Below are 27,123 nucleotides of genomic sequence, written 5' to 3'. Positions count from 1 at the left end.
ATAGCAATGGAGTGAAAAACTCACTGACTTGTTTGTTTGGTTTTGGTTTTGTTTTTGCTTTTTTGCTTTTTGGTGAAGCAATTGGGGTTAAGTGACTTGCCTAGGGTCACACAGCTAGTAAGTGTTAAATGTCTGAGGCCAGATTTGAACTCAGGTCCTCCTGAATTCAGGGCCGGTGTTCTATCCACTGCGCCACCTAGCTGCCCCCCAACACTGACTTTTTAAAAAGGATTTCTAATATAAAATTTTGAGTTCCAAATTCCTGTGTAAACTTAAAACAGCTAAAATCTAATTTCTTTAAAATAAACCACTAATCCTCAAAAATGGGAAATGGATAATTCGAGTCAATAAATATATATTAAATGCCTACTATGTGCCAGGCACTGTACTAAGCACTAGGGAAACAAAAAGAGGCAAAAGACAATTCCTGCCCTTAAGGAGCTTACAATCTAATAGAGGAGACCACATACAAGCAAATATAAATGAAGCAAGGACAAATAGGAAATAATTAATGGAGAGAAGGCACTGGAATTAGAGGGGCTGGGCAAGGCTTCCAGTAGGAAGTGGGACTTTGGTTGGGTCTTGAACAAAGCCAGGAAGGTCAGTAGTTGGGATCGAGGAGGGAGGGCATTTCAGGCATGAGGGACAGCCTGAGAATACCTGGAGCTGAGAGATGGAGTGTCTTGTTGTTCCAAGAACAACAAGGAGGCCAGTCATTAGATCAAAGATCATATTTTGGGGAGTGAGGTGGAAAAAGACTGGAAGGTAAGAAGGGGCCAGGTGATAAAGGGCTTTGAATGCCAAACAGAGTATTTTGTATTTACTCCTGAAGGTAACAGGAATTTATTGGAGTTTACTGAGAAGAAGGGAGAGGGATGACATGAACAGACTTGTATTTTAAGGAAATCACTTTAGTGGCTGAATGGATAAGAGATTGGACTGGGGAGAGATTTGAGGCAGGCAGACCCACCCGCAGGCTACTGCAATGGTCTAGGCCTGAAGTGATGAAGGCCTGCACGAGAGTGGTGGCAGTGTCAGCAGAGAGAAGGAGGCTCATTTGAGAGATGTTACGAAAATGAGTTGCAAAGCTGAGGGACTGGGAGGATGGTGTTGCTCTCTGCAGTAATAGGGGGCAGAGACAGCAGCTAGGTGGCATGGATAGAGACTTCTGGGTCTGGAGTAAGGAAGACTCATCTTCCTGAGCTCAAATCTGGCCTCTGACACATACTAGCTGTATTACTGCAGCTGGGTGATGTCACTTCACCCTGTTTGCCTCAGTTCCTCATCTGCTAAATGAGCTGGGGAAGGAAATGGCAAAGCACTCCGTTATCTTTGCCAAGAACACCTCAAATGGGGTCACGAAGAGTCAGACATGACTGAACAACAGGAGAGAGCAAGGATCTAGGGGGAAAGATAATGAGTTCTGTTTGGGACAATCCACAGGACATCCAGTTCAAGATGTCTGAAAGGCAGTTGGAAATGTAAGGTTGGACGTCAGCAGAGATACTGGGGCAGGAAAAGTAGATTTCAAAAAGATGAAAATTAAATCCATAGGATCAGCAAATGTAGTAGTAGAGATGGAGAAAAGAAGACAATTCAAGCCAGAATCCTAAGGGACCCCATACAGTTAAGAGAGTGTGATTTAGAAGATCTAGTAAAGGAGACAGAGGAGTAAGTCAGATAGGTGGAAGGAAAACCAGGAGAGAGTGGGATCCCGAAAACCTAGAGAAAAGTGAGTATCAAGGAGGAGTGAGTGATCAACAGCGTCAAAGGCTACAGAGAGGTCAAGGAAAATGAGGCTTTCCTTCAGAAATAGAATTTATTTTCATTAACCACCCAAGCAAGAAGCCAAAAGAACTTAAAAACCACGTATTATCCTTGCCAAGCAGTAGGAAAGGGCAGAAGTAAGCTGGCTGTCCTACTTCCCCCATTTAGAATATGAGAAAAAGCACATACTATGTGCCAGGCACTGTGCTAAGTATAAAGGATACAAATACAAGTAAACAAAGACAGCCCCTGCCCTCAAGGAGTTTATAAGGGGAAGATCTAAGCTCCAGGGAATAGTGGGCAGGGAGGAATGTTGTGGTAATATTGATTCCATTATTGCTTTTAAGATTCAAATTGGAAACTGGGTTTAGGGTGTCAGGGAAGGTAGAGAAGATCAGGGTATGCAAAGGAACAGCATGCCATGAAAATAGCTGGGGAGTAGTGTGGTAGGTCTGAATCCGGGCTAGACATAATGAAAGCCTTCAACCTCAGGGCAGGAAAGAACCTGTAGTGCCAGGCTGGAGGTACAGATGTATGATAGGTCTGGATCTGGCTAAATTTATCCTAGACTGTTGTTGTTTGTCCTTCATTCTCAAAGAGGACCATGTTATGACTTGCAGTGAATTGGATTTAAGTGAGGGAGTTCTGTGCAAAGTCACCAACCTTACTCTGTCCTCCAGAGCCATCTGGGTCCAAGGGCAAAATATATATAAGGAGAGACTTCTAGGTGGCACAGTGGATAAAGCACTGGCCCTACATTCAGGAGGACCTGAGTTCAAATCTGGCCTCAGACACTTAACACTTAACTAGCTGTGTGACCCTGGACAAGTCACTTAACCCTCACTGCCTTGTAAAAATAAACAACAACAAAAGATATACATAAGGACAATTGGAGATAGCCCTGGATGTTTAAAACAATTTGGATTAAGTGACTTGCCCAGGGTCACACAGCTATTAAGTGTGTGAAGTGACATTTGAATTCAGGTCCTCCCAACTTCAGGGCTGGTGCTCTCTCTATTCACTGTATCATCTAGCAGCCCCATCCTAGATTAGAAAATTCCAAGTATTACCATCTCATAAAACAGTGAAAAAAGTAAAAGGGAAAATAAGACTGGAGAAAGATTATTGTAGAATCCCCAAATAATTTATACACAAAGCTTTCAATCAAACAAGAAGTAGGATGGTTGTAGAAAAAAAAAGTACTGGCTCTGGAGTTGGAGAGTCTGGTGCTTGGGTGATCTTGGGCAAGTCATTTGACTTTGTCTGGCTTCTCTGTTTCCTCACCTGTAAAATTAAAGAATTGAACTAGGTAGCTTCTGAGGTCTCACCACAAGTGACCATATGTCATCATTGATAAGCAGAACCATGACATTTGCCCTTCCCATGTCGGGGACAGAAATTTTTACTTCTTTATCTAAACTCTCTCTTAGGATTCTATTTGGGGGGGGGGGCAATGGGGATTAAGTGACTTGCCCAGGGTCACACAGCTAGTAAGTATCAAGTGTCTGAGGCCGGATTTGAACTCAGGTACTTCTGAATCCAGGGACAGTGCTTTATCCACTGTGCTATCTAGCTGCCCCCTAAACTCTCTCTTAATGATCTTATTAGCTCCAATGGGCTTAATGATCATGCAGATGACTCAGAGATCTATATATTCAGCCTGAGTTTCTCCAGAACTCCAGTCAGACTGGAGATATCTCAAATTCTACATGTCAAAAGCAGAACTGATCTTCCCTTCCAAACCCTTCCCTACCTCTAACCTTTCCTGTTTCTGTCAAGAGTATTAACATTATTTCAGTTTCCCAGATTCATAGCCTTGGCATTATACTTGACTCCTCCCTCTCCCTCTCCCCACATATCCAATCCTTGGCCAAATCTTGCCATTTCTGCCTCCACAGTTCTCACTATCCAGAACCTTCTCTCCATTCTCACAGACACTGCCTAAAGTTCAGGCCCTCATCACCTCTCACCTGTAATGTTATAATGGCCAAACAATTGCCAAAGTGATTTTCCTTAAGGTCAGATCTAACAATGTCCCTTCTTATTCAGTCAACTGCAATGGCTCCCTATTGCCTCTAGGATAAAATACCAATTCCTTTGTTTTGCTTTTAAAGCCCTGTACAATCTAGACTAAAGCATCCATTCAGCCTTATTATATACTACTTTCCCTTTCACAATCACAGTCCAGCGGAATCAGTCATTTCTTTATTTCTCGCATGGCGTTTCATTTCCTATCTCTATGACTTTGTACTACTCCTGTCACTATTCGCTGAATCCATTCCTTTTTCACCTCTGCCTCACAGAATCCCTCGCTTCCTTCTAGGTGTGCCTCAGGTAGCAACTTATAAATGAACTTACCAGGTTATTGTACCCACAGTGATCAGTACCCATGACGGGAACAGAGGGAGCTAGGCTGCGGAGACCTGATAAGACTATAGAAATTCTAAAGAAAAATGATTATATTTTGAAACTAGCCATGGGAATCAGAAAGAGACATGAGCAGAAAAGGCCAAATTTGTCCCTAGATTCAGCTTATGACGTGTAAACCCCCAAAACACACCTCCACTGAAAAAAGTACCAGCCTCAGGGGTTGGTTTAGGACCCCAGGAACTCCAAATTAGGATAAGCCCTCCCTTGTAACACCCCTAGGTAGAGAGTATTATAATGAGACTGATAATCAATTTATCCATACTATAAATATAACTGTCTTTCCTTTCCTTATTGGAGAGATGTCTTTCCAATATTCTGGTTCTCTCCCTGTGGTCACCCACAGTATTGCAATAAAACTTGGGAAACTGAGTCACTGAGTCTTGTAATTCTTTTGGGATGACTCACAATCAATTTGACCCCAAATTTCCATCCCACATCAAGGTATTCTTGATGAAAATATGAAATGGGAGGCAGACTTTGATAGGGGATTCTTTCTCCACAGCAGACTACATCTTTACAGTAAAAAAAACCAAGGCATATAGACATGTATAAACTATATCTGATTTGCTTACTATCTGAGGAAGGGGAGAAAGCAAGAAAGGGAGGGAGGGATGGAATTTGGAACCAAAAATTTTAATGCATACAGACTAAAAAAAGTTTTCTGTTTATTATTTAGTAAATTTTTTAAAAACCTTATCTGATTCTGTAAAACAAAATGAAAGCTTAAGGGCTCTCTTCCACCAAAGTTTGTCCATGCATGTTAAGATCATACAAGGTTCATTAATAAGTGAAACACAGAGAAAACTTCGTTCAACAATTCTCAGTAAACACCGAAGCATAAAATAATAAAACATGCTCACCAAAGAGGTTTGCTTCTGTCATGGAATATGTCCTGTACAAAGTACAAATGCAAAATGGATTCCCTACAGATATTATGGTTCTCCAGTTGTTTATGTTAGTTTATGATGTGCTGGTTTCCCTTTCCCTTCATCTCTACCCCTATTCTTGAATGTTCCCTTATCTGGAGTCTTCTTTGCCTAGAACTTCAAGATCAGAAACCTCCAGCTTCCCAATTGGGTGGGTGTTTCCTGTCTCTAAGATGAGAGGCAGGGAAACCATTCAGCTCCTCCGGAGACCTTCCTCCCTACAGGACACTTAGCCCTCTTTCTCCAGTTTTCCTATTCTGCCTTGATCCCAGAGCTGCCCTGATACATGGAGTGCTGGAAGTATCCCATTCATGATCCTGATGAGAGCTTAGGGTCAAGTAAAGATGCACAAAGTCCTTCTTAGAAGAAGCCTCTCACCGAACCATTTTGGACTCCCTCCTTCTTCCATAACCTGTAGAGTGTCATGCCCAAGACTTTTTAGCGACAACTCTGTTTGTATGCCTTCTCTTCCATGTCATATTTTAGAGACAAAATTAGTCTTAGCCCCGGGGGAAAGGGGAGTTAATATGTTGTTTCAGTTTTTGAAGTGGCAGTCTTGACCCCAATATGTATGTGTTTAACTTGTGTATGGAGTGGTGCTTAGCTACTTTTCTTCTGTGGGAGGTAATTATACAGTCTTGGTACCCTTGTTTCATTACTTTAATCCCCCCCCCCATGTTCCCCTGGGTGAGTTCACTTAAACCACATAGCTAAAAAGTGCCACATAAAAGGTATTATTGCTTTCACCATTGGCTGGCTCATCTGGTTCTTGTCTGAAACCCATTGAAGGCTCAGCAGTGGATCCCAATCTATGAGTCATGAGAAGCTGTCAAATGTCCTGCTGAAATCCAGGGATATACTATTTCTACGGAATTTCCTTGTTCTACCTATCTAGTAACTCTAGCAAAGAAAAAACAAGGAAATGAGGTTAAGTCTAGCAAGACTTGTTCTTCATAAACTTATGCAAATTCACAGTGCTCAACATAACTACTCAGGAGCCATCCTTTTAATAACTTGTTCCAGAATTTTACTAGCAATTGGAATCAAGTTCATTAGTTCAACCTTCTTTCCTTTTCTGTAAGCCAGAAAGTTTATCCATCTTGTCTTGTAATATCGCTTATTCTCTATAATTTTTCAAAAATCACTGATGATAGTTTATCATGTCCATATATTAATAATTTCAGAATTCTGTTTCTGTTACTACGTGTATGACCTTGGAGAAAATCACATAGCCTTTCTGGTTCTTTGATTATTCATCTGTTAAGGGGGAAGATGGAAGAATGAACTAAATTACCCTAAAGGTTCCTTCTAGCTCTAAAGTCTATCTATGTTCTTAGTGGAAAGAACACTGGATTTGGAATTAAAGGATCTGGGTTCAAATTCTGAACATATTTACTTCTTACTTGGAAAAGTCAAACCTCTCTGAGCTTCACCTTTTTTCATTTATAAAATGAAGAGATTAAACTGGATGCCTAAGGTCCCTTGTAGCTCTAAATTTATGATACTATGATCTTTCGTTACCTGTCTTCACTTTCAGTTTTTGTATATGTCTTTTTAAAGTCTGAGCTCAATGAGTTCCTTCATGGTATCTCTTTAGTTATCATTTGCCCCTTTTTTCCCCATCACTCAATGGAATCATTTCAAAATACACATCATTAGAATTTCATTCTTGAACCTTCTATCCTTCTTCATTCAGTCAACTTTCTTTTTAGAGACCTAGGTCATAAGATCCTATGTATTGAATTATTTGAAATTGACTCTTTTAAAGTGTGATTGCAAATCAAACTATATATGTCTCCTTCTTTATTAATTACAAAATCTAAAATGGCATGGGTACTTCATTCCAAGTTTCCTTAACCAACTAGCTTTTCTTCATTAGTTCTCTACCTTCTGAAAGATGAAATTATCAGCAGAGCACATCAAAAACTTGACAGATGTTTTGCTAATAGCTGAGAGAAATCTCCAGCATATATCAAGGTAGCTAAAGTTCTTGATCATAACTGCTTCTATACTAGCTTTAGGATATATAATAGGAACTAATTATCCACTTCTCTCTTCTAGTCTAGAATCTATAATGTAGAGTAAACATTATGTTCCCCACCATGATCTCTCCTTTTTTCTTCCTTCTTTTCCCCTCAACCATATATTTTTCCACTAGGAAATTTCTACACAAGTAGTAAACATCTATGTCAAACATAATACTACACTCTTCTATTCCTTATGGTCTTTTAATTTTAAACCCAGTGTTCTACTATTATAGCACCCTACTTCTCATGTGGAATAAATGGAATATCATAGAACTGTAGGACTGTCGAAAATACCTCTCTGGTTGTTAAGCCCAGCCTCTTTTGCGGCCAGCTACGCGAACTCTGAGACATGTCTTTTTCTCCTGCTTGGCACTCAGGCCTTGCCCTTTTCTAGAGACTTTTATGTGAAAGCATTAGTATCCCACAGCTATATATGCTTTGTCATCTCACTGAAACAGAAGCGGTCGCCTCCCTCTAAAGCCAGGACCCTTACTTACAACATCAGGTGCATAGGCAGTCCTGCTGCCATGGTATTGGAGTAGCAGTATTAGGATCAACAGGCACACCCACAGCCTTGATGAGAAGTGTCAAGAGAGCTGTGTGGCCTTGGGGAATCTACTTAAGTTCTCTGGGCCCTAGCTATTTAGATTATAAAATAAGGGGGCAGCTAGATGGCGCAGTGGATAGAGCACCGGCCCTGGAGTCAGGAGGACCTGAGTTCAAATCTGGCCTCAGACACTTAACACTTACTAGCTGTGTGACCCTCGGCAAGTCACTTAACCCCAATTGCCTCACTAAAAATAAATAAATAAATAAATTAAATAAGGAAGGTGTACTGTTGACTTTCTAACTCCAAATATATGCTCTATAGTTTTCACGTGAAAGTATCAGGACTAAGCTTTACTTCGAAGAAAAGACCTATTACTTTCCTCCTTTTTTTGCAGAGGTGGCAGCGGGACTAGGGAGGTAGAACAGTACTTATATTGCCAGACTTCATTAATATTTTAGTTTTGCTGAACTGTTTTTCCCCCTTTCTTTTTTATTCTTTGTTAAAAAGGCTGGTTTTCAGGGGGGGTAAGGGAGGGATCTATTAAGAAATGAAGTGATATAAAACAAAAAAATGATTGAAGAAAATAACATCAAGAAACACAGGGAAAATTATGGGAGCTTTTTTTTTTTTAAAGGAAAACAACCCATTGAGTTCCTTTTAAACACTGTTAGTTATTCTTATTTAGCAAGTATTTTGATTGCCTAATTATATTACTAAGTCAGTAAACAAGCATTTATTGAGCACTTAACTATGTACTAGGCACCAAGCTAAAAAATGCAAAAAAAGACAAACATATAGAGTCCCCTGTCTTCAAGGAGTCCACATTCTAATAGAGGAGACAACATGCAAAAAATTTCACACTTAAGATATATACCATGTAGAGGGCAGCTAGGTGGCTCAACGGATAAAGCACCGGCCCTGGATTCAGGAGGACCTGAGTTCAAATCCAGCCTCAGACACTTGACACTTACTAGCTGTGTGACCCTGGGCAAGTCACTTAATCCTCATCACCCCGCAAAAAAACAAAAAAACCAAAACATACACACACACACACACACACAATGTAAATGATGGAAGGTAATTTCAAATGGAAGGCAGTAAGAGTAGAGCAGATCATGCAGAATATTGAGGGAAATAACCAGATTCCTCCTCTCAAGAAGTCTACATTATTATTCAGAAGACAAGACTTATATACAAGATAAGTGTCAAAATGTGTGCGAGAGGCTAAAAGTGCTATAGAAATTTTTTAAAAGCCTATCAATGGGGGCAGCTAAGTGGCACAGTGGATAGAGCACCGGCCCTGGATTCAGGAGGACCTGAGTTCAAATTCGGCCTCAGACACTTAACACTTACTAGCTGTGTGACCCTCAGCAAGTCACTTAACCCCAATTGCCTCACTAAAAAACAAACAAACAAAAGCCTATCAATGGTGATTGCTGGAAGAATAAGGAAGACATAATGGAGATGTAGAATTTGAGCTGGGTACTGAGAGAGGAGGAGAGGCATGGAGGGAAGGGAGAGGAGAAACCATAAACTCGATGTTAATTCAATCATCAATAAATACAATCCAAGACATCAAGGTTGAAACTTGAGCTATTGAATTTGACACCAGAAGGCTGGAAATTAGGGGGTAAAAGAATACTAAAATATTAAATAACAATAACTTAAGCCATAAATAATGCAGAGAGCAATAAATAACTAAAAGATATCCCCCCCCTTCTCCAAAAGACCCTATTATCTCTTCATATAGGTGAGATATCTTCCAACATAAGATTGCCCAACCAAATTTTGTAGACCAATGACATGAACTCTACATGTACATTCTGGTTTGGCTTTTTTTTCTGATTTAATTGTATAATTTTTATTTATTTTTACCAGACAGATTGAAAAGAAAAAGTATAGGTTGAATTTGTAACAAAAGTAAAGAGACAAACAAAAATCTTATGGGATGGCAAAAGGAAAAAAGAAGTAGTTTACTTGTATTTTGCTTTGTTTTTAAATATTAGCATCAAATTAAATGAAATACAGGTGTACCCTACATAACTCTGCTCTAACCAACATTAGTAAACAACCATCCCTCTAAAGCACCACCTAGCTGCCCACCACAATTACTACTGTTAACTGTTTCTAGTTATAGCACTCACACTACCATACCATTCATCTACACTACGCTCATTGGCACTATGTTCACTGCCTATACTCACTGGCATCATAGTAAATCTATTCTACAACACAAAAGGTATCATGAGGCAATCACCTTATGCCACTGGTTTTATGAAGACGATTAGGCTTTGCCCCTAAAATTTTAAATCTCCTTTCGAGTTAGGTATTCTTTTCCACAATACCATCTTCTTCTCATGTAATTTAACTAGCAAAATATTCATAAATATTCTCAATGGGTCCCAAATATGGTCTTATATTATATTCAATTGGAAGAGCTTAAGCTCAATTAGACCAAGTCTGGTGAGAATAAATTTGAATAAAACTATGAGAATTCAATAGGTTTTTTAAGTCATTTCCTCATAACTCTAAAAGATAAACAGAGTAGGGACTAGGATAAGCAAGGGAGATAATCACCTGGGACACTTCAGGAAGCACACTCCCCTATTCAGAAGTTCCATATTGTCTCCTGCATAAAATACAGGCCTATATGCTTGACATTCAGAGCCTTTCATAATTCGGATCCAGCCTGCCTTTCCAGGCTACTTTTCCAGGGCAGCCATCACTAAAGCACCTCTTCTCTTTTAAATAGCTTGTTGAAGCTTATGCGGCTAGTAACAAATAGAGGGTGGACACTATGTCCCATACGCTTTCTACTAAAACACACCAAATTATTACTTTAACTTAATAGTTACTACATGGATTAAGTTCATTTGATAGTTTTAATTCTTTCAAGCTACTCTTTTGCTTTCTTGTCTTAATTCTATCCCTGTTCTACTCCTGCTTAAAAAAAAACAAAGAAAGAAAGAAAAGGAAAAAAAGGACTATTATAAGAAAGATCTTCTACATTTATAGCTTTTGTTATTTCCTCTTTAATTTACCTCCCAATTATCTCCTTAGCAACATGGTTCTTATTAACATAAGTTAAATACTAGGAGCCAGACAGAATCACATGACTCTGGATGAAATCACAGAAGCAATTGCTACTGACCTCTCATACCAGAACATTCTGAGTCAACATAAAACTAGTACTCACTCACCTTTAAAATAATTTGTAATATTTTATCTCCTCTTAAATATAGACTATAATCTGCCAGTCTATAATTTTCTTATCTGAGAACCTTGAAAATAAGACTATTTTTCAACAATGACAAAAACCTCACTGATTTAATAGCTAACAGCCTGCATTGATGACATTTTTAAACTCAATTTTCTTTAAACATATTTTCTGGACATAATCTCTTAAAATAGGTATATCTAACTTTCCTATAACCATTCTGCTAGAAGTAAGCTACTTAGCTCCGACCCCACAAAAAGCAAACAAGTCTACACGTAACACATTCCTATGGTGTAATCAATCTGACTGCTTAGGCCACATGTACGCTCAATAGAGGCCACCATTAGAAACTAATAAGGATTGTTGAAATGACTGGATTAGCCCCATCAGGGTCAAGTTTAGTGGTCACATATTCAGAGTCATTTTGTTTCCTAGCAGTTACTATCCAAAACCAAAACCAAACCAAACCAAAACAAAACAAAACCCTAAGAGTTTCAAGGTTTATTTTTGTTTTTTTCTAAAAGTTGCCATAATAATCCAAGATTTTAAAAAAATCTTTTGCCTTTTATTCATGAAATTGATTTAAAGTTCAATGCAAAATGAATCATGTTTTTCTATTTGTCTGTTTGTTGCAATAACATATTGTAAATACCATCTGTCCTCTGTATGCTAAAAGTGCTAGTTTGTGAAACACTTCAATGTCCTCAGATGAAAGGAACTCTATCAATAGCTTCCCTATTCAGCTGCATTAATTTTCCCCTCCCTTCCCCATCCTACAGTCAACTTTATTGAGACGAAGTAGTTTTTCATTTTTTCCATAAAGAACATCACAAGCATTTTTTTAAAAAACAGTCCATCTCAGGTGAAAAACATTTTGAAAGGCCAGGAATTACATTATACTTCAATATTTTCAGGATTAGTTTTCCTTGAAAAATCATATACAGGGCAGCTAGGTGGTGCAGTGGATAGAGCACTGGCCCTGGAGTCAGGAGGACCTGAGTTCAAATCCAGCCTCAGACACTTGACACTTACTAGCTGTGTGACCCTGGGCAAGTCACTTAACCCCAATTGCCTTACTTAAAAAAAAAAAAAGAAGAATGAATCAGGGGGCAGCTAGGTGGCGCAGTGGATAAAGCACCGACCCTAGATTCAGGAGGACCTAGGTTCAAATCTGGCGTCAGACACTTGACATGTACTAGTGTGATCCTGCACAAGTTACTTAACCCTCACTGCCCTGCCCCCCAAAAAAAAAATTTTTAGAAAAAAGAATGAAACAGGGTAAGTGGGATGCCCAAGGTCATGAGGGTTACAGTAAGCAAGGTGGGGCATTGAACCTAAATCTTCTGACTTCAAATCCAGCACCCCTTCCATTATACCAAACTTATCTAAACTAACCAAGAATGGGGATGTGGTTTCAAAAACATACTGTTCACAGGATTTTCCTGAAAAGGACAAATTGGCCATTTTCCTAAATACTATAATCACTGTGAGCCACTACAGATAGAGATACATTCCTCAGTGGGGTTTACTTTTACCCGCTAGGACGCTGCCCTCAATGCTTGCAGGGTATTGGAAGCACTCCCATCATCAGAACTAACTCCCTTTTCTATAATACTGAAAGCTTTACAAATGACTTTCAACACAACCGATCTATGAGTTAGGGAGTGAGTATCCTTATTCCCATTTTAAAGACAAGGAAAGTTAAATCCTGGCTTATTTTCTCAAATTGGTCTAGATCTAGACCCCCATCCATTGGCATATCATCTCTCTGATGCTATTTGTTTACCAGTCATTTAGTTGAGGTTAATTGATTTGCCTGTGTTTATATAGCTAGTAATGAAGGATTCAAACTTAGATCTTCTAGGCCCAAGCCCAGTTCCTGAACTTATCAGCTAAGCTGATTGTAAATATACCTGCATAAACTATTGAAATTAAGCAAAGTGATATGAGTACACTAAAGAGGTAGTCTATCTCATTCAACATTTTTATTCTCTGATGAGTCCCTGCCTTATCAGGTTAAGAGGTACAAGAAAATGATTACCAGATTAACTCAAAACTTCAGAACATGAGCATCAAACATAATGGTAGCTTTGTGAACAAATAAAAGGTTACAAAATAAGAGAGACAAATGGTGAGTCAGTGTCCACACTGGAAAGCAGGATGAGGATAGAAGTCTAGGGGCAAAGGAATAAGGGATGAAACCAAAGGTAACTAGGGGCCTAGGTATTTAGGAGTCTTCAAAGAGATGGGAAGTTGACAAAGTACTGCAAAAGGTTCTTGAGGCAACTGGCAGTGGCTGAAGTGCTACAGGTGGTTAAGAAAGGTGCTGAGGTGGGGCAGCTAGGTGGCACAGTGGATAGAGAACCAGTCCTGGAGTCAGGAGTACCTGAGTTCAAATCCAGCCTCAGACACTTAACACTTACTAGCTATGTGACCCTGGGCAAGTCACTTAACCCCAATTGCCTCACTAAAAAAAAAAAAAAGAAAGAAAGATGCTGAGGTTAGTGTGAAAAGAAGGCCTAGAAAAACAGGAGGAGTGTGGGGTGAGATTTAGCCACAAAAGAGGCTTTACACATAGCTCCTGAAAGATGGAGGAATGTGAAAGAAGCAGAGGACATGTCATGTGAGACAAAATAATTAGAAACACTGTTTTAAAACTAACCTCCATTGCTGATAGCTGTAATCCCTCGATAAAAATCTTCAAAACTGATGATACCAAGTCCGCTGGGATCCAGATATTTAGTCAAATCCTTCACCTGCAATTAACAGAATGAGAACGATAATGTAACAAAAATATTTTCACCTTAAAAACTATGCATCTGATTCTTCTCCCATTACATGACTAATGCAGAAATATGTTTAATGTGATTGTACATATATAATCTATATCAGATTACTTGCTGTCTTGGGGAGGGGGGAGGGAGGGAAAGGATGGAGAAAAATTTGAAACTAGAAATCTTATAAAAACAAATGTTGAAAATTATCTCTAAACATAACTGGAAAATAATAAAATATTTATATGGGGAAAAAGAAATAAAAAAATTAAAAGCTATGCATGACATAAACAGAAAAGTTGCGAAAGAGGAAATATAAACTGTCACTAATCACATGAAAAGATTTTGAACTCTGTAAGCCTAATTATCAAAGAAGTGTAAATCAAGAAACTTTATACTACCTCACAACTATTACATCAAATGTAAAAAATAGTCAGGTCCTAAGTTGGCAGAGCTGCAGGAAAACAGGAATACATCACTGATAGGAATTCAGATTAGTACAAATATTTTGGAGAGTAACAGGCTTACATGTAGTAAGAGTCACAAAACTGATCACAGATCACAGAATCATAGATATAGAGCTTGACAGGACTTCAAAGGTCATCTAATTTAACCTCTTCAATTTAAAGATGAGGAAACTGAGGCCCATAAAGATTAAGTGACTTGTCCAAAGCCACACAGGTAGGAAGCATTAGAGATGGGATTCACACCCAGGTCCTCTTGACTCCAGAGCTAGCACTCTTTCCACTGGATGAAGATCACTACTAGGACTCTATACCAAAAACAACATGAGGAAGAAAAAAGGATCTATATGTACAGAAATGTTAATAACTCCTTTGTATCAATTAAAAAAAAATTAGAGACAATCTAAAATCTAACAACTGGAGAACAAATAAAAGGTTACAAAATAAGAGAGACAAATGGTGAGTCAGTGTCCACACTGGAAAGCAGGATGAGGATAGAAGTCTAGGAGAATGAATAAATCATGCTGTATTATTATAATGGAATATTATAATACTTGGATGATAAATATGAAATAAACAAGTAAATATTGGAAAACCTATACGAAGCAATATAAAATGAAAGCAACACACAATAAAAATTGAGAACTTTTCAAAGGAAAGGAGAAATAAAAAGAAAGGAAAAATAAGGAAAAAGGTGATGAAAAGAACAAAGAGAGCAGGGTCAAATGTGGCAGGACAAAAGTATCTTATCTTCTTATTTGTTGTTTATTATTTTGGTTTTGCCCTGCTAAAGGTTAGGGGACTCGGAAAAGATTTTACTAAAAGAATTTTTACTAAAGTTTTTTATGTTTATTTTTGTTGACAAGTTTATAATAAAAACAATTTACGTAAATACACATTATGTATCTGAACATTTTATACAAAAGTAATAAACCAACCTCTAAAATATCAAAGGTTTTATTCTGAATGAAAAGATAATAAAATCTCTTCTTCTGAATAGAGAAGCAAAGTTAGAAGGAACATGCCAGGAGTATTACAATAGAATCTAGGAAAAATAAATTCTATGAAGATAAGAACTGTGGTTTATTCTTTGTATTCTATGATATCTAGCACAGTATCTTACATGTAACAAACGCTCATACAATTATAGAAATACACTGAATTCCTGGAACTTTGGGAAGAAGAAATTGGCTAGAGGCTCTTAAATAAACGATAAACCACATTTTTTGAGAGGAAGAATACAGTTTTCGAAGTTCTGCAAGTTATAGCAACTCTGTTGTTCAGAGGTCACAAGTGATATAAACTCACTATACAACAGGTTCAAACATTCTGCCCATTATGTGACTCTCATCACCACGAACAAGAAAATGTCAAGAAAATGTTACTTGATCCTTGATACACTCATATTTTCTGTTCCATAAAATGCCTCAAAAGTTTACATTCACTTTTTATTTTGACTTTCACAGACCCTCTTTACATATGAGGCCAGTAGTCTTAAGAATCCTTTAAAATGTAAAATTAATAAAATGGAAAAGTTAGAAAGGTCCTAAAAAAATCATCTAACACTGATGTAAAGTGAAATGAGCAGGGGCAGCTAGGTGGTGCAGTGGATAGGGCACTGTCCCTGGATTCAGGAGGACCTGAGTTCAAATCCAGCCTCAGACACTTGACACTTACTAGCTGTGTGACCCTGGGCAAGTCATTTAACCCCAATTGCCTCACCCCCCCCCAAAAAAAGTGAAATGAGCAGAACCAGGAGAACAATCTACACAGTGACAGGATTATTGTAGACAATCAATTTTTTTTTTTTTTTAGTGAGGCAATTGGGGTTAAGTGACTTGCCCAGGGTCACACAGCTAGTGTCAAGTGTCTGAAGCCGGATTTGAACTCAGGTACTCCTGACTCAAGGGCCGGTGCTCTATCTACTGCCACCTAGCTGCCCTGTAGACAATCGATTTTGAAAGACAATAACTGACCAACAAAATGACCCACCACAATTCCAAAAGACTCATGATAAAACATGTTATCCATTTCTAGATAGAGAAGAGATGGACTCAGAGCGCAACTTGAAGAATATTTTTCCTTTTTTTTTTTTAAATGACAAATGCAGAAATTTATTTTGCATGACTATATATTTGTAATGGGTCCTGTTTTTCTTGCCTTCACAATGGGAAAGATGGAGTTGAGGGAAAGAAAGAGTTTGGAACTGAAAAAAAAAAGGTCTCTGTTCTTTAAAATAATAATAATAATTGTAAAAAAAACAACAAAGAAAGGGGGGAAATAATCTCATCCAAGCCTCTGGTTTTACAGATGTGGAAACTGATTTAGATAGAGTAACTTGGCCAATGCAACACAGTCATCTCCAGAAAAGAAATCAAAAGCTGGGTTTCCTGATTCTTGGTCCACTTCCTTACATTGTGTGGTTTAGATTAAGATATAGATTTTCTTATTCAGAACAATGATACATTTGTATTTTAAAAAGTACTTTTCCCACCTCAAGTAGTTTATAAACATTATTCATCTCAACATCAATAGGTTCTAGAAAAATAAAACTAGTTAAGATGTCAGTTTTACATTCTGGACAGAAGTCATTTCCAAAGTTACAGAATCTGTATACACGTACATGAGTCTTCTATGAACTCAGAGACTACAGATATATTTGGCCTTATCATGATAACCAGTGATTACAGCAAATATTGAGTTGAAATAAAAGAAAAAAACCTTTATAATGCCTCCTTTTATTTAAACACACACCTTACATATATAATATAAAGAGTGTAATGATTATTCACTATCCAAGTTTAGCACTCTATCAAATTGCAAGAAAGGGGATTGGGGAATGGGGATGGGGAGGGGGGAAGGATAAATGAAAAGGACATGCAATGGGAAGCTAGGTGGTTCAGTGGAGAGAGCACTGGCCCTGGATTCAGGAGGACCTGACTTCAAATCCAGCCTCAGACACTTGACACTTACTAGCTGTGTGACCCTGGGCAAGTCACTTAACCCCAAGTGCCTCACCAAAACAAACAAACAAACAAAAAAACAAAAACAAAAATCGAAAAGGACATGCAAAGGATGAAAACATCCTAGAAATAATTCCCTTCACTCTTTTTACTATAGTCTACCAGCCTATAAACTGCCATTCCATTTTGATCTAATTTCCTTTCAAAGTATTACATATTCCTATGGTAGGACTATAGGAGCAAAAGAAACTTTGAGATGACGATTAATCAGGAGACAACTGTGTCACCTTGAACAAATTACTTTCTCTCCCTAGTTCAGTTTCCCCATCTTTAAAATGAGAGAATGGATTAAATGATTTTTTCTTTGTTTTTTTTTAAGCTTTAAACTAATTTTTTCAGAGCACAAGAATTTTTTATTCTTTTTTTTTCATTTCTGATTTCTTTCTATTCCTCTAACTCTTCTCCCACCCACTGAGAAGGCAAGAAAAACAAACAAAAAAAAGGTTTTTTTTTTAATTAAGTTTTGTTTTAAACAAAAAGGGGAGTGATCACAAAGATACAAAAATCTCTTTAAATCTAGGGTCCCCCTCCCCATTATCTACCTACAATTAAATTGTAGAGTTATATAGTAATTTTGTGTATCTGTGAAGTTTGGGGGGGGGCAATGAGGGTTAGGTGACTTGCCCAGGGTCACACAGCTAAGGAAGTGTCAAGTGTCTGAGGCCAGATTTGAAGTCAGGTCCTCCTGAATCCAGGGCCAGTGCTTTATCTACCACATCACCTAGCCGCCCCCAATTTATGTGTATTTGTAACCAAGATATTAGAGATCACCTAATCCAACCTCCTCATTTTATAGATGAGGAAATAGATAAGTGACGTTATTTGCCCAAGATCCAAATATTATATAGAGTTATAGATTTTAAAAAATACTTTGGGGGGCAGCTAGGTGGCGCAGTGGATAAAGCACCGGCCCTGGATTTAGGAGTACCTGAGTTCAAATCCGGCCTCAGACACTTGACACTTACTAGCTGTGTGACCCTGGGCAAGTCACTTAACCCCCATTGCCCTGCCAAAAAAAAAAAAAAAAGACTTTGGAGGTGATTTAGTCCAGCCTCCTTATTTTATAGATAGAGAAACTGGGTAGCAGAGAGGTGTCTGAAGACCCTTGACCAACTTCACTCAGGTAGTAAGTAGAAGAGCTGGGATACAAACTCAAGACCTCTGATTTCTAATCATATACAATGCAACATCATTTCTTAAGAAAGGAAAATACTACTTGTATTTTTATTTACAGATTCAAACCCCTTTCTTCTATACCCAAAGACCTCCTAGTTAATTTTATTTGACCTCCTTTACAATCTTCTTTAGTGAATTATTAGGAATTCTATTTTTTTTAAGTTTTAAAACAAAAACAAAGTACAAATTAAGGTAGAAGATCTCATGTGATTCCTTTGCCTAAGATATCTGAGATTTCAGGGCTCTGTTTTAAGTAATGAGTTTCTATAACAGCAGCAGCCTAGCAACTGGCATGAAGATGAATATTTGGAGGTTAAATCTATTTATGCAGAAATATAAGAATTTTAGCAAGACTAGTAATTTTCATAGAAAATGAATCATAGAAAGAAAAAAATCAAGCAAACTAAAGCATCTATCATATAGATGCTATTTTAGGTAGACCCTATAGTGAATAGGGTGAAGAGCATGTGTTCACTCATCTCTGGGAAATTGCAAAGATTTTTTTGGTTTTGTTTTTTGTTTTTTGTTTTTTTGTGGGGCAATGAGGGTTAAGTGACTTGCCCAAGGTCACATAGCTAGTAAGTGTTGATCAAGTGTCTGAGGCTGGATTTGAACTCAGGTCCTCCTGAATCCAGGGCCAGTGCTTTATCCACTGCACCATCTAGTTGCCCTTAGATGCTATTTCATACAAATGATTTGACAAGAATTTTCCAGACAGTCATTCAGTAAGCATTTATTAAGTGTCTACTATGTTCCAAGCACTGTGCTAAGCACTGGAAATCAATGTCAAACCAAAAAAAAGTTCCTGTGATCAAGGAGATCACTGTCTAATGGGGAGAAAAACACAGAAACACCTCTACAAATAAGGTATCTACATATAGAATAAACTGGGGGATAGTCTCAGAGGGAAGGCATTAAAATTTAGAAAAACTTTGTCATTTCATACTTTAAACAAAATTGGAATAATATTTTGATTACCAATCCAATAGACAAAGAATGAAACTGCATATTGTATGTCCCTTTAATAACAGTTCCTTCCTACCACATAAGCAGTTTAAAGTATATGCAAAACCACTTTCAGTGATATGGTAAAATACAACAGAGTTCTATGCCTACAAGAATCCAAAGTTATAGAATTCCTACAACTAACCTTTTCAGATCATTATGCTTCTGGATAAGGCCAGACAATAGAAGATTAATCTCCTATTATTCAATAATAAAATAAAATAATCATTAATTGTACTCTATTTAGAATTATGACAAAATTTTCCTATTGAACATTTTTTGTAAAAAGATTCCAAACAATAAATAGTATACTGTCAATAATTATAGAGCATTATGGATCAAGTTCATTTGGTAAAAACAAAAGCTTTTCACTAAAAAAAGTCTTGGGGTAAGTTGCCAAAGTAATAGTTTTGAATATCGAATTAGAACAATATATAATACAGCTTTGTGGCATAGTAGATGGATGTTAGACTTGGAGTCAGGAAACCCAGATAGAAACTTTCTTAGCTGTGTGACCCTAATCAAGTCAATGAACCTCTCTTACCCTATTTCCTCATTTGTAAAATGAGGATTATACTTTACAAGGTTGTTATAAGGATCAAATGAGATTAGACAGACAGATATAGATAGGTAGATATATGTACATATACACACTATATAAATATACATATATTTAAAGTACTTTGTAGACATTAAAGCACTACATGATATAACTTAATATTATTACTCTTTTTTCCTTTTATTAACAAATGGGGAGTGGGTGGAAGAATATAGCCATTAAGTGTCTTACATTACATAAAAGGTTTATAAAGCATTCAATTCTTTACTATTTATGTTTTGTAAGACTTGCATTTCTATCGAAATATTATATAAAAGTAGAATCTTATTGTATTTGTCTATAAAGCAGTTTTCTCACAATGACTAAAATAGGACCATTCACTGTGAAAGAAAAAAGCTGGGCCTTGAAGAATTTTGTTAACTTTTAAAAATAACCCTAATTACTCATTCCTGTCTCTGAAGATCTTCAGAATTAATTGCTAAATAGAACATATAATAGATGGATAAAACCAATGGAACTATAGGGCAATTTACCTCTACTTGTTGAATTTAGTATATAATTACTAATATATAACATTCTACTGTATATAATTTTACAACTTGAACCACCACTCATTATTTACCCCCAAATAACTGAACTGCTTTTGGCTCTAAAATGCACAATTTAGAGAAGCAGTCAGCCTTAAGTCAATTACAATGGAAAACATGTAATTGAAACCTCTAATCACTTTCATCTTCTTCAATGAAATACTTTTATTGAATGCAAAAACCCTTTTGACACAGTTGGATTAGTAAGAAATTGTTATGGGTCATTTTAAAAACTATTCTTAAAAATTAGTACTGTATATTTAGTGGTCAAAAGCCAGATATTTAAAAAGTAAGTTTTTCCCCTTCCAGGGAGCCATTCCATATAATCAATCAATCAATCAATGTGTGTATATGTGTAAACATATGTATGTATGTGTGTGTGTGTATGTGTGTGTGTATATATATATATATATATATATATATATATATATATAACAGCACAACTGATCACTTATTCAAAAAAATCTTAAATTTTGCAATATGTGACACTTGGAGACCTCCTAATTCCACAAAAGGGTGGAGTTGGGAGTGTCTTATCTCTTCTTTCAAGCCATACTTGCTTCTTATAACTTTGCAACATTAACTTTTGATTTTTTGTGGCTATTCTTTCCATATACTACCACATTGCTGTAGTCAATGTGCATACTGATTTCTTAGTTTTGCTTATTTCACTGCATCAGTTCATGTAGGACTTTCCATGTTTCTCTGCATTCATGATTTCTTACATAAGAGTAATTATATTCATGTATTACAATTTGTTCAATCATTTCCCAATTGATAGGCATTTCATTCCATTATTTTGTACCATAAAAAGTACTATTAAAAACATTTTAGTGCATATGGGAATTTTCTTATCATTTAGAAAATAAGTATAGGAGGGGAATTACTGGGTCAAAGAGTACTGATGTTTTAGTCACTTATTTGCATAATTCCAAGTGAAGTCAACCATTAGCAAATAGGGATAGTTTATTTCTTCTTTACCAATCTTTGTGCCTTTAATTTCTTTCTCTATATCATTGCTATTGTTAGCATTTCCAGAACTCTACCAAATAACAGAAGGGAGAATGAGCATCCCTACTTTACTCTGGTATTTAATGGAGAAAGTTCTTGTATGTCCCTGTTATTTTTGATCCTCTTTTGTGCTTATTTTTGGATTATTTGTTGGCTTTCTAATTTTTAAATGCAAATTCAGTTCATTAATCTTCTCTTTTTTCTATATTATAAATGTATGCTTGTAGGGATATGGTTTTTCCTCTGAGTATTGCCTTAGCTGAATCCCAGAAATTTTGGTGTGTTGTTTTATTACTATCATTTTCATTTATAGAATTATTGTTTCTATGATTTATTCTTTGATCCACTTATTATTTAGGATTTCATTGTTAGGTCTTCATTTGAGTCTCTGTCTTTTGTTCTCTTTTAAACCATTCAGGAACATCCTCTTTTGGGAATCCATAGTGTAAATTTATATAATCAAAATTATCTATTTTATATTTTATTTTACTCTCCATACCTTCTTTGGTCCTAAATTCTTCCTCTGCCCATAAATCTGACAGATAAATGATTCCTTACTCTCTTAATTTGCCGTGGTAACATCCTTTATGTGCAAATCATGTACCCATTTTGACTTTAATTTAGTAAATGGTGTGAATGCTGGTCTACACCTAGTTTCTGCCATACTGTTTTCCAGTTTTCAATATGGGAATTAAAAAAAAAAAGTCTGACCTCACCAAAGACCTCAGGAGGAAGAAAATTAAATTATTATTTTAAAAATTGGGGGGCGGTGGGGCAATGAGGGTTAAGTGACTTGCCCAGGGTCACACAGCTAGTAAGTATCAAGTGTCTAATGGCTGGATTTGAACTCAGGTCTTCCTGAATCCAGGGCCAGAACTTTATCCACTGTACCACCTAGTTGCCCTCAAGAAAATTAAATTAAAAACCTTGAACATAAAGAGAGAAAGTACTGATAAGAGAAGGGAATATGGCCTCTAGATTAGCTAAAAGAGTCCATATATCTACGAATAAATTTTGATTATATAACATTAAAAAGCTTTTGCACAAACAAAACTAATGTAACCAAGATTACAAGGGAAGTAGAAAATTGGGAAAGAATTTTTGAAACAAATATCTCTGATAAAGGCTTCATTTCTCAAATATATAGAGAACTGAGTCAAATTTATAAAAATACAAGTCATTCCCCAATTGATAAATAGTCAAAGGATATGAACAGACAGTTTTCAGATTAAGAAATCAAAGCTCTTTATAATCATATGGAAAAATGCTCTAGATCACTACTGATCAGAGAAATGCAAATTAAAACAACTCTGAGTTATCACCTCACACCTATCAGAGTGGCAAATATAACAAAAATGGAAAATATTGGATGGTGGAGGGGATATGGGAAAACTGGATGCTAATCCACTGTTGGTGGAGCTGTGAAAAGATCCAACCATTCTGGAGAGCAATTTGGAACTATGCCCAAAGGCCTATAGAACTATGCATACTCTTTTGTTTTTGTTCGTTTGTTTGTTTGTTTTTTTCAGGGCAATGAGGGTTAAGTGATTTGCCCAGGGTCAAGTATCTGAGGCTGGATTTGAACTCAGGTCCTTCTGAATCCAGGGCTGGTGCTCTATCCACTGTGCCACCTAGCTGCCCCCAAGGAGGGGGCATGTGTGCATACTCTTTGATCCAGCAATACCAGTGCTTGGTTTATATCCCAAAGACATTCCCCAAAGGAGAAAAAGATGTATTTGAACAAAAATATTTATAGCACCTCTTTTTGTGGTGGCTAAGAATTGGAAATCAAAGGAATGCTCATCAACTGGGAAATGGCTAAACAAACTGTGTTGTATGATGGTGATGGAATATTACTGTGCTATAAAAAATGACAAGCAGGATGACTTCAGAAAGGCCTGGAAAAACATGTATGAAATGATGTATTGTGAAGTGAGCAGAACCAAGAGAACATTGTGCACAGAGACAGCAATATTGTTTCATAAAGAACTGTGAATGGCTTGACTATTCTCAACAATACAATGATCCAAGACAATCCCAAAGGACTATTGATGAAACATACTATCCACCTCCAAAGAAAGAACTGATATTGATGGAACAGACTGAAGCATGCTATTTGTCACTTTCATTTTTTTCTTTTAATCAAGCTTTCTTGTACAAAATGACAAATATAGTAATGTTTTACATAATCATACATGTATAACCCATATCTGACTGCTTGCCTCCTCAGGGAGGGAGAAGGGAAGGGAAGGAAAGAGGGATAAAAATTGGAACCCAAAACTATAAATAAAAATATTTATTGTTCACTTTCTGACTCCTTCCCCTTTGATAGCAGTTTCTCTGGGGACTGGATCTCAAATGCCTTTTCCCACACTGAACAATTCACATTTCATAGTCTTCAAGCTCTGTCCAAAGTGACTTCGGGGAAGGGGGGCGGGGCAGAACAGAACTGACCTCAACTAAACTGTTCTTTCCCTCAGGATTACTTGTACTTCTTACATTCTAACATAGGATAGGGGTCCAAAGTCCATTTATCAGCTGATTTCCTGGAAACTAATTAGGTTTCTTTTGAAAGTATCATTCTCTTATCTATATCAAGTCATCATTCCTAAAAGCATGTGATGTACAGATAGACTATCATCAGAATTCACAGTCCCCTACACATATCTTTATCCCAGTTTACTCTGTTACTCAGTTCTCTGGTTGAGCTCGATTACAGCTGTCCCAGCCTAAGCAAGATTCTGTGTTTTGATTTTCTACCACTGCAAGAAGCAAGGAGGATAGAATTGAATTCTGTTGTAAGCCTGTGGGCCAGTTTGTGTAACCCTAGATGAAAGAGCATAGCAGGTAGTAGGAAGGCGATAATGAGTGAGCATTTTAGGGCTTAGGAATTCACCTTCTCTGCTGTCAGATTACTGACTTGTTACCTTGTTTGGCTTCTTGGTGTCTTATAGCCATAGAGAGGGTTGAAAATGTTGTACCTCTTGTACAAAATTCCTACTGCAGAGAGGCTTGAGAGATTGTGAGGTTCAGAGAAAATGTCTAGTTCTCCATCTTGTTGGTCATATGATCCAAAAGTAATTTCCAGGATTTAAAAATTCCATTTAAAAAGTGGGTTTATGATTCAATTTCAAAAAATTAACTGTAAAATCATACGGAGGCTATCTGACAAAATTTCATCAGGAATTACTTTTTTTTAAAAAAGCTGTGTGTTATAAGAATTGCATGGTTTCATATATAGCACCATTCTTTGTATTTGGAAATGTTCATGTTTGTTGGTTTGTCAAATTCAGAACATAAAGAAATTTAAGGGCTCTATTACAGAAAAAGGGAAAAAGTCAGCAAGCGTTTATAGACCTTTCATATACATTCATTCCCTCCCTCTCCCCTTTTCCTCCCCAGGTGGATCCCCATCTCTCCTTTAAAATGAAAGCCTTATTCAAATACTACCTCTTATCTGAAAAGTTTTCCTGGATTTTCCTCCCAAGTTTCCTCTCCCAAAGAACTTTTCCCTCCAGGCCTACCAGAGCTTGCTTCACACTTCTCTTTTGCCTTGTAGTATTAGATTCCAAGTGCTTCAAGAGCCAACGCTCATCTTAACTTTTCATCTCCCCTAGGGCTTCTTACTGTTCAGCACGCAGTAGGAACTTAATAAATGTTTATTGAATTTTATTTCAAAAATAATATAATTAGGGACAGCTAGGTGGCATAGTGCATAAAGCACTGGCCCTGGATTCAGGAGGACCTGAGTTCAAATCTGGCCTCAGACACTAGACACTTACTAGCTGTGTGACCCTGAGTAAGTCATTTAATCCTTGCTGCCCCGCCAACAAAAGAAAGAAAGAAAGAAAGAAAGAAAGAAAGAAAGAAAAGATATATTTGTATGTGTGTATAGATATATATATAGTGTATACATATATATATATATATAAAAATATAAATATATATAAATCATAAAATCCCAAAATTAGAAGGAACCTCAAAGGTCATCTAGTCCAACCAACACCTGAAACTGCATTAAGTACCAATTAGGTATTAGGAAGTTATTTATTCAATAGACATTTATTAAGCACCTTCTATGTATCAGGCTTTGGGCTAGGCTCTGGGAATGAAATGGCAAAAACAAAAGTCCTTCTCCTCAAGGAGCTTATAGTCTAATAAGGAGAGATGAAACAAGAAGAATAATAAAATAAAAATTAGACAATAAATGCAAAAGATAGATTATGAGATAAGATGGGGGAAAAACCACTTCTAGGTTAGGGAGAAGGGTAATCAGGGAAGGTTTCAGGTTCAATCCATACCTAAACAGGAATGAATCTGCTCTGAAACTTCCTTGAAAAGCTGCCTATAGTAACATGACCAATGTGTATATTTATTTTCTTTGATCATGCTTAGGGGTTACAAAGGAGGGTTTCTTTTGGTGGGGAATAGGACAATTAAAAGCAAAGAAGTAACAATAGATATTTTTAAAGGAATAATAAGGGCAACAAGGAAGATTTTGTTTGTTTGTTTGTTTGGGGGCAGGGCAATGAGGGTTAAGTGACTTCCCCAGGGTCACACAGCTAGTAAGTGTAAAGTGTCTGAGGATTTGAACCCAGGTTCTACTGAAGCCAAGGCTGGTGCTTTATCCACTGCACCACCTAGCTGTCGCAAAGCATTTTTTTAAAATGCACAGAAGAGAATGATATTCAGAGGACAACAGACAAGTGAAATATCTCTGGAACTAGTGTTCAGAATGTATTATATACTTTGCAGGGGGGAAAGCTGTATGTTATAGATAATCATGGTTTCATTATAATCCTCTTTTTATTTTTATCTTTGTAGACAGAAATCTTCATATTTATTGGTATTTGTCAAATTGAGAAGAGCTAAAAATAAAAGCCAAGGCAAGGCAATGGTCATTTATTAAACACTATATACCAAGTACTGTGCAAAGCACTGGAGATGCAAATACAAGCAAAAAGACAGTCCCTGCCCTGGAGGAGCTTCCATTCTAATGGGGGGAGATCATCCAAAAATGAAATGAAAATCAGGAAGAGGGAGAAGAAGATAGCAATGTCCAGATAGTCCAAAGCCCAGCCTCAGGAGGGGAATGAACCATAGCCAGGCAGAGCACATCCCCAAGATAGAAACCTAGAGAGGGGCTCACCAATGGGACAGGGGCCAGCCAAGTAGAGGGATGTTCCAAGATCAGAAAATCACAGGAAAACAAGGAATGTTTCAGGGTAAGGAGGTCCAGGCACTAAAGGAAAATTCCAGATTAAGACTGTATTTAGGGCATACAGTCCACAAAGTCAGAAGCTGGGTCAGAACAGCTTTTGTAAAAATGGACCGACCTCTACCTTCATCTTGAAAGCTTTAAGTGTTAAGAAATCAACTACTTTCTATGGCAGCTCACTCTATTTTTGGACAGTTCTAATTGTTAGGAAGTTTTTTTCCTTACATTTTGGCTGGTCAGTTAGATAGATGAGGAGACAGAATGGTGGACTTGGAGTCAGGAAGACCCAAGTTGGAATCCTGCCTCAAACACTAGATGGTATGACCCTAGACAAGTCACTTAACCTCTGTGTGCCTCAATTTCTTCATCTACAAAATGGGTATAATAAT

The 27,123-nt window shown here is 37.1% G+C and overlaps 1 protein-coding gene across 2 annotated transcripts in view; it reads right to left on the bottom strand.

Moving 5' to 3' along the window:
* RAB11FIP3 (RAB11 family interacting protein 3) overlaps positions 1-27,123 on the bottom strand; it is a 156,375-nt gene that overhangs the window by 89,824 nt on the left and 39,428 nt on the right. For both annotated transcript variants that reach the window (XM_043967092.1, XM_043967100.1), the window contains exon 2: positions 13,580-13,673. In XM_043967092.1, the coding sequence (XP_043823027.1) occupies positions 13,580-13,673 (94 nt within the window). The remainder of the gene's footprint in view (positions 1-13,579; positions 13,674-27,123) is intronic.

Source organism: Dromiciops gliroides, chromosome 1 (genome assembly GCF_019393635.1).
Source record: "Dromiciops gliroides isolate mDroGli1 chromosome 1, mDroGli1.pri, whole genome shotgun sequence".
Lineage (NCBI taxonomy): Eukaryota > Metazoa > Chordata > Mammalia > Microbiotheria > Microbiotheriidae > Dromiciops > Dromiciops gliroides.
The sequence above is the reverse complement of the archived record's forward strand: the minus strand, read 5'-3'. Positions and strand labels throughout refer to the sequence as shown.